Below are 8,855 nucleotides of genomic sequence, written 5' to 3'. Positions count from 1 at the left end.
GGCCCACTGATATTGAACTATGGAACACTCATTAAAGAGAATGGTCAAAATCAAATTTAATATAATGTACAAGACAGGCAAGTTACACTTAACAGAAACTGTGATGGACAGAGACAGCTCTGTATCTGATCTGAGCAGCCAACAGTCTTGGAAAGATTCATTGTACCTCCTCTGTATGCTCTCATTCAATCTGCTGGCCAGGCTTTCTTGCCTTGTAAAATAGCCTATAATTTAACTTTGCTGTCTGTTTTTAAAGCACAGTTAAAAATGGGGACATATCCTGGGACAGCCACTGAAAATTGGGACTGTCCATGGAAAATGTAACTGTTTACTTGCTTATCTGATATGAATAAAATGTTTAAAAAGTTGTATTATCATGTAAGTTCATTTATATTAGTAATGTCTTAAATTATAGCCTATGTTTTAGTTTTTCAGTGCATCATACACAGGAGGAGACAGGTCACATCTGGCAGCCATCTTTGTTTGGGTCAAGAAAGGAGAATCTTTGGAGTGATAAATCCAAATATGTTAGTTGATGTTAAACGTCTTTCGAGTTGGGGAGAAAAGTATTTTGAGAAACTAGGAATGTTTTTTAAAAGAGGGGTAAGTCTTGACAAGCTTCCGGCTAAATATTTCCAAAAAGATATCCTGCTTTAGCATTAACGATAGCTTTAGAAGTTTAACGTTGAGCTAACTACCAAGAGGCTAGCTAATCACCAGTGCTAACGTTTCAAATGTGAGAAATTATGATTGCTAGCAAGCCACAGACTAATATAGAATATCTTCATCTATATTGTAGGCCACAAGGCTTTTTATTTAAGTGACGAGTCAAAAAACAAAACAGTGAGCTAAAAGAGAGAGCGCAGGTTGAGGCTAAAGCTAGATGTTGTAACTTGAACATTAATGAATTAGCCCTGAGTAACGTTAGCAATAAACCGTCCCAAACAGATGTGTTTATCTCAATGTGAATATCAAATATATTGTGTGATTGAACTTTAATTAAGACAGAAAGCTTATGGAAATATACTACGTGTGTTTTGGACTTAAAGTTTGTGTTAACTTGTTATTAATGTTGAATACTGTGCTTAATTTGCGCGTTATTTTCGCACTTAAATCGAACTGAGTGGTGTAAAAGATGAGTGGTGTGTTTGGACTGAAATCCCACACCATATTTTAGTTTTAGCCTGAGCACACGGGAAGCCAGGATCCAAACTTCCGTGTGACTCCACACCCTGTTTTCCGGGGAGCCGGTGGAGATCCAGCCCTTCAACACGCTGCTCTCTTACGTCCCGTCCGTGAGCAGTGAGGTGGCCGCGGCGGAGATTTCTCCTTCTGGTCGGATCTCATCTTTTCTCCAACTGAGCCCTTTCTCGTCTTTTACGCGCTTGGCGCACATCGGAGTAGTTAAGTCGGCGCCTTGGTGCTCGGTCGCCCGCAAATCCTGTTGTCCTTGCGCTGCGCCTCCGTGGCAATGGATTGATTTCAGTGTTTTTTCTCCGACCTCTGCCTCGACCAAGTTGAGAAAACAGTCTCTGTAACCTGCGGCTCTCTTTCCAGCTACATGTTTCATCCGGCCAGTTTTAAAAGTACCTGGCTCCGGATGTTTCTGCACATTTTAGGACTTTGAACTTTTTTTTCTCCCCCTTGTGCATTTACAGGAGGCGGCCGGGGATTGTAAGGATTTCTTTTTTTAAAAAAGCTTCTCCGGGGTTCCTGAAGCCTGCAAAGATTTATTCGTGAAAAGTGATGGCCGAGCGGGGAGCTCTGTCGCTCCTCTCTCTCCTCTGTCTCACCTTTCTCTACACGGAGACCACCGCGGCAAAGCATGTCGACAAAGGTAAAAGCCTTTTACTAACACTGCTAGTTGTTGTGCTGTGTGTGTGTCTGCCTCTTCACGCCTCGATCGAAGAAACTTACCTTCATCGTATCGAGTTGGGAGGAACAGAAACAAACGGAATGCTGGCTCTGAAAATCAGACAGGGAGCTAGGAGGCTAATTCTGCCCAGTCTGGGTCAGACACTCTTTCACCATTTACACAACTTTAAAACTAGGCGACTTTCTCAAAACAGGCATTTACTCCCCAGACCAGCCCTGTTCGAGGCAGTAAAGCAACACGCTTTCCCAGCCCGTCCTTTTGTCTGCATACAGAGGGTGTTGAGGCAGAACTGCTCCCAGGCTCCTCTGTATGTCTCTGTAGTGATTCACACACATGCGGTGTAGTTGTGTTGTGTGTTTGTTTGAATTGAGATCCATCCACCTATCTGTGCTTGGCTAGCCCCGTGATCATAGAAATGCAAAAGGATGGCAGGAACTTGAATGTGGAGGAAGAAAAAAAAAATACACAATGCAAAGAGTCATTAGTGTTCACTGTCAGGTAATAAGCTGCCATCATCAGTCCAGCAGACATCTCATTAGCTTGGCGTCAATACATGTTTAGCTGATGGATAAGCAGAACCCAGTTCATTTGCTTGTGTTAATTGTTTTGAAGTGAGGGCACTGCGCTGCACTGCAGTGTGCACTTCTCACTCCAACTGGTGGTGTTCAGCAGTGAGACATTTCACTGGTATTAAAGGTGATGTCTTGATATTAGAGGTATTGATTGGTGTCTGTATGTTTCAGCAGAACCCACCACAATCGGTTATATGCACTCCAAGCCATGAGTGCCTGGGATAATTTGGAGAGCAGTGAGGGAGTCATTGGAGTGCACAACTCCAGCCCTTATCACATACCCTAGCGTGACCGAGTCATATCTTTTATCACTTAAGCTGTTAGACACTATCACACAGCAGCATGTGGTCTGGAAAATTGTGAATGTAACCGAGTCTTGTGCAACATGGCCCAGTTTCTTTTCATTCTCATGATATGCAAAATAGTTGTGTATAGTAATAGTGTGTGTGTGTGTGTGTGTGTGTGTGTGTGTGTGTGTGTGTGTCAGAATAGGCAGCCCATGCACCTTTTTGAAAAATTGTTGTTTATTTTAAAACGAATGAATGTGCAAAGAAGACAAGCCTCGGAGTGACAGGCCTGAGCTAGCTGTTTGGCTCTCTTGCGTGTGGAGCCTGATGAAAGACCCTCTCCTGCATGAAAAGCGCTCTGCAGTGGTGGAAGGGGAGATAGAGAGGGAGAGACGGAGAGAGAGAGAGAGAGAGAGAGAGAAAAAGCCCCTCCTTGGCTTTGCTGGAGATCAGTACAAAAGAGAGAGATGGGGGTAGGGTGAAACAGGCCGACTGTCTGGAAAGTAATAAAACCAGGAGATTAAGGGGACCAGGGAGTTCCTTTGGGAGCTTTGATTGATTCCAGAGAATTGGACTGGGACCCACACGCAGAGAGAGTCTCAAATTACTAATTGTGGGGTCCCCTTCTCTGAAAATATCTGTTTATTCAAAACACATTTCTTTGAGGTCCTGACTGTGGCCAGAACTTATCTTTATCAAAGTTGGCAGAGTTGCAGCCCTAACCTAAAGAGTTTCAGCCTGTGTCGTTTGGTGCGGGCACAGATATAATAGATATGACCTGTAAAAGTTGAGACAGAAGTGCTGCCTTTTTAACCACTTCCTCCTCTGTTGCTCTTCAGTTGCTACAACTTTAAAAAATGCCTGAAAAAGTTTGCCTTTTGTAAACAAATCCCTGTTAGAGGAGTGTAAAAGCCATTTAGGCTCTATCTTATCTCTGTAATCCTGCCGGGAGGGAGTTGTGTGCTGATTGTCTCCCAGCGGACAATGCAAATAACTTGCTGAAATGTGTAAACATTTGGCAACCCTCCCTCCTCTCTCAGACCACTCACCAGGGTTTTATCCTCACAGACCACCTCAGATGCAACTTCGCCCAGACTTTATAAACGACAGTCGTTTTCTTTGGCGCATTTAAGGTCTTTTCCGTGGACTCTACTGCTAAGAACATAATTTACCACCTTTCTGTTAATGTGTTTGGAAAGCCCTGGTGGTCCTACATCCCAGTTTGTGGGGAAAATAAGTAAGAAAGCTTAAAGTTGGATTTTATTCATCATGAATTTTAAGAACAATTCCATCATCGCCCTCATTTCACAGTGTAATCTGTATGCAACATGCAGTAAAAGGCTTCTGTTCCAGCCAATTACACAATTGAATTTTACAACTTCATCTTCAGCTAAAAATAGCAGAATCTTTTTCACGTATCCACATCATCTTGTGATGAGATGAGAGGGGGCGTCAAGCAGAGTCACCTGCTGTCTCTGCTGTATAGAGTATGCTGTTTACTGATCATTTATTTATGGGCTTCAATCGCTCATAAAGTCCTAATGACCTCCATCCACTGAGGGACGAATAATTGCACACTTGGCCAAGTGTTGGATTCATCTGCTTCACTAATGCAAACCACCCCTATTAGGAAATGCTACTGCTCTGCAATGGCCACTGATGTGGAGGCCCAGCTTGTTTCTGCTCTCTGTTCTCATGTAAAGGGTGGCGTGGAGAGGTCACCACTTCGACATCACAGTTGAAAATAACAAGTTGTTTGTGCCTTGTTCCAATTTGCTTTCTCAGCAGCTAAATCTGCTTGTCCAGGGTTTGTAGGGGTTAAATGACAGCTATTATTGAAATGATTTTCCCTAACTGTCACAGCAGTTAATCACACCTAATTGGCAGGGGGGGAAGGTTGATCAATAACCTCTGAATAGATGCCATGACATCTGCTGTTTCCTCTTTTGGGTGGTTGGGGTCAGTGCAATCACCCTCTTTCAGCTTTTAGCTGACTATTGTGGCAAAGCTTTAAGACCATTGGCTTTTATTTCAACACGGTTCTCCAGTTTAATTTGCTCATCAATTGTTCAACAGTGACCACAATATCAAGCTGGGTGATATAATCTTAAAATATTATTGCAATATCTTAGGTTATATCGCAATACACAATATATAATATTTAGTAATAGTAATATAACATTACTTATACTTATATATTACAGTAGTAATATAACAATACTACTGTAATGCAGCCTTTAAAACCAGGAAAGGACAACACTTCAAAATCTAAGACGATATATAGTCTCATATACAGTCAAGTCTGAACTACAGGTTCATTAGTCATTGTAGTGTAGTTAAACTATTGCAGGGTCTCTATCATTTGCACCGTGGTAATAATGCACGCCATGAAAGCTCAACTGGTTTGATCCCATTTCTCAGAATATCAAACTTTCACACATCAGCTGTTAGTCTGGATGTTTATTGCTTGTACACCAGATTGAAGCTACATGAATTCTCTCTCCACGCTCTATACATTTTAATCCAGCATTTTTCCTTATGTTTATTGATCACTAGTCAGCATGCTGTTTAAACCCGTTTCTCTAACTAGCATTGTGAGCCCCCTGTGTATTTGAGATGCAGACTGGGCCGGCTGTCTTGTGGCAGTGAAAGTGGGGCTGTTTTGAGTGGAAGGGAGCTAGTCTAAAACCCAGAACGGATCAGGCGCAAGTCCACGGCTTCTGCTGCCCCCCTGCTAGGATGAAATTGGCTTTATCAGAGCTGCTGCTAGTGTTGTGGTGCAGAGTATCATTACTTAAGTCTGCCTTTTTCTGTCTCTCCACTACAGCCGGTATATCAGCCTCTCCTGCTCCTTTCATTCTGGTACACATTGAGTGGCCTTGAAATACTTTCTTAGGGCACTTTCCCCCCCACATACAGTGTCAGTGTCAATATTTCATTTGGTCGTGTGTTTTTTCTTTGTTTGGATTCAGAGGCTCTGGTTTTGCTGCAGTATTTATTTTTTATCTTGTATACCACCTGCAAAACAATCAACTTTTTAGTGAACTCAAAATCAGTTTTTAAGGTGGCTTTGCCATCACATTTAACATATTTACATTCATACTGATACTGAAAAAATATTGATATTGTGAAATAATTTCATCCATATTGTCCAGCCCACCAAGTATGGTCTCAACTTTTATCTGTGTCTTTATGCTCTCTGGGGTTGTTGTTGTCGGTGACACCACAGGTGGAGTGTGATGAATTTCTCCACACTGCTGCAATTTCCTTTTTTTTTTTTTTAACATACCTACCATCCTTTTTTTTTTTTTTTTTTTTTACAATTTTCTGAAAAAGCTAATGCATTCAGTATGCTCCAGCACAGAAAACTAGGTGATATTCACATCACAAGCAGCAGCTGTAAGGAGCTACAAATGTTTTCTAAAAGAAATGATGGCGTAACAATCTGTCATACTGAGCTCAGCAGATGACAGTAATTTATCAATCACGTCTACAGATTGAGCATTCACTTGGTAATAATTAACTATAGGAGTTAATGATGGCAATTAATCAAGGTAATAAGTCACAATGTTTGAATAAAAACAGGATGTTAAAGTTTTTTTCTATTTGGGAACTCTGCCATTCAAAAAGTCAACTTTGAATTCCATATTTACCAGCATTTTAATGCGAAAAAGTTTCTTATTTACTAGCAGCGGTTCGTGGTACACCAATTCCAGCAGGACATTTTGTATGTGCTAGTAGAGAATAAAGGCTTTTCTTTGAAAAAAAAAAAAAAAACCCAAACAACTTTCAATAATCAATTTCCTGGGGGAAACCCTGCTCCCTGGACATGGGGAAAACCCTTTCATTTAATGTGGTGCAAAGGGGCTATACAGTAGGTGTTGTCCTGAACCATCACTTTTCTCTGTACTTTGAAAGCCAGCCTATTCGGTGCTATGATTGGTTGGTTCACATAAAGCAGCTTACATCAAGGTGTTCCTGCTGTGACTAAAGCAATGTCAGACGCAGCACCTTTCCAATCCGGCTGCTGTGTGTCTTCTTTGTGTCTGCCAGTCCTTTCATGTCGAAACAAAAAAGCTGAAAAAAACTTTACAAAAAAAAGTTGAATAGTGTCAAGAGGCCATAAAGCTGTCCATACTTCCCTGTGTGATGACTCCTTTGAGACTTTATAGTAACCTGAGGGACATTACATCAACAGTATTTAAAAAAAAAAAAATTCTAGAGACGTTACTGTAAACATTTTCCCTTCACTGATTTCCACTTTTTCTTCCGCTTTCTTTTTTGAAAATGGAACAAAAATGCAAAATTTCTAATTCGCTGTGGTGCTGTTGTGTGTCTCCAGGCTTCTCTGTTCTGCTGTGATTGAATGATGCTCAGGCTTAATGACCTCTGGGAGAGAAGAGTCTTTTCGGTTTCCATGGTGCTAACGTACATAGCAGAAGTGCAAGGAAATCATACAGAGAAGAGACTGGAAACTATGGCTACAGGTCAATATCAGTGCAGTTTATCATCTCTGTCATTATGTCGCGAAGCACTTCAGTTCTCTACAGCACCTCTGAAGTCACCTTATACCTGAACGGGTCTCACTCTGCTCCTCAAGCCTGCCTAGAATCTTGCAGTTGCACATACACAAACACAAATTTTGTGTTGTATAGCTGCAACAATGACTCAATTAGTTTTTCAATCATTACATTAACTGCCAACTATTTTGATAATCTATCAATTGGTTTTGGTATTTTTTTTAAAGGAATACATGTCCAAATATTCTGATTCCAGCTTCTTGAGTGTGAATGTTTTCTTGTTTCTTTCCCCACATATGACAGTAAACTTATCTTATGTCTTTGGATTGTGGACAAATCAAGACATTTGAGTACAGGCTTTGGGGAACACTGATTTACACTTTTACCATTTCGAAGTTTTATAGACCAAACAACTAATCGAGAAAATAATCAACAGATTAATCAACAATAATGTAAGCAATAGTTGCCCAGTGTGTTGTGTTGGTGCATGGCTTCTGAATTACGGTTGTTGGCAGCTCAGTAATGAAATGGTATTTAACTCTCTCTATGCATATATAAAATTATATAAAACATTTAAGTTCATCCTAATTTTAGATTGGTAGCAATAATAAGAGTAAATGTAAAAGGAACCAACATAAAAGCCTAGAAGGCATCTGATTCAGTGAGAAGCTGCACGGAAAATCTTTTCAATTCCTCATCTGTTACAAGGCATCACCTTGACTACCATTGACTGCAGGTATGTGGCCATTGTACATGAAGGATTTATGTTAAACCAAAACAAATAAATGATCACTCAGATGTACAAAAACTAGCACCACTGTTTACTGAAGATTTTACCAGAGCCGCACACAAAGCCTCCAAAAAGAACTGTAAGTGAAGGTTGTATGAATAGCAAGTAGTAGTTTTGCAGCTTGACATGTTCTATAATATTTATGTTCTGCTACACTGCAGTCACAGTTGGTCATGTTCTTCAGGACAGTGTGCCACTGTCCAGTCCTGCACTGCATACAGAAAAACTACAGTAGCAAAGCTGCCGTGCCTCAAGAGCTTGTCTTTTAAAACTGCAGCATGACAGCAGCAAATGGCAGTTTGTGTTAGATTTAAGTAAGAATTATTTTCCCCTGGCCTGACATTCAAGAAAACCTTGAAAGAATCGGCATTGTGGCCATTCCAAAGGAATCTTTATACAAGCTCAGCAGGACGGTGAGGTTTTTTCCCCCTGAAAATTTTCCTCAAACTTTGGCTATTTTGGTTCTGCCGAGCTCCTGTCGTGGTGTCTCCTGGCAGTAGTGGCAGCTGCATAGGATTATGACACATGCAAGCTGTGCTTGTCAGATGAGCCTGGACTAATGAGTGCAAGGCTCTGTTATACATGGAACTGTTTTTCAAGCCCTGGGGGGCATATTACAGACATTTCCTATTAAAATAAGATCATTTTTAAATCCTCTTATTTTTTTTGTTTTGTTTTTACATTCCTAAAGTAGGGTCTAAATTACATTTTTTTGATTACAAGCTGATAAAGGATAAGGGTGGCTTTATTGTGTAGTTTGGTTTTCACTAGCAGACCCCCTTAAAGTTTCAAAATCAACAATGAATAGTT

At 40.8% G+C, this 8,855-nt stretch overlaps 1 protein-coding gene across 1 annotated transcript in view; it reads left to right on the top strand.

Moving 5' to 3' along the window:
• The first annotated feature begins 1,286 nt into the window (after positions 1-1,286).
• The window catches only part of neo1a (neogenin 1a), a 176,267-nt gene continuing 168,698 nt past the window's right edge, over positions 1,287-8,855 (top strand). Inside the window, exon 1 of the mRNA XM_073465092.1 lies at positions 1,287-1,837. Within this exon, the coding sequence (XP_073321193.1) occupies positions 1,747-1,837 (91 nt within the window). The 5' untranslated portion in view covers positions 1,287-1,746. The remainder of the gene's footprint in view (positions 1,838-8,855) is intronic.

The sequence above is a fragment of the Pagrus major genome, chromosome 4 (genome assembly GCF_040436345.1).
Source record: "Pagrus major chromosome 4, Pma_NU_1.0".
Classification (NCBI taxonomy): domain Eukaryota; kingdom Metazoa; phylum Chordata; class Actinopteri; order Spariformes; family Sparidae; genus Pagrus; species Pagrus major.
Note: the sequence above shows the minus strand (reverse complement) of the source record. Positions and strands in the feature narration are given on the sequence as shown.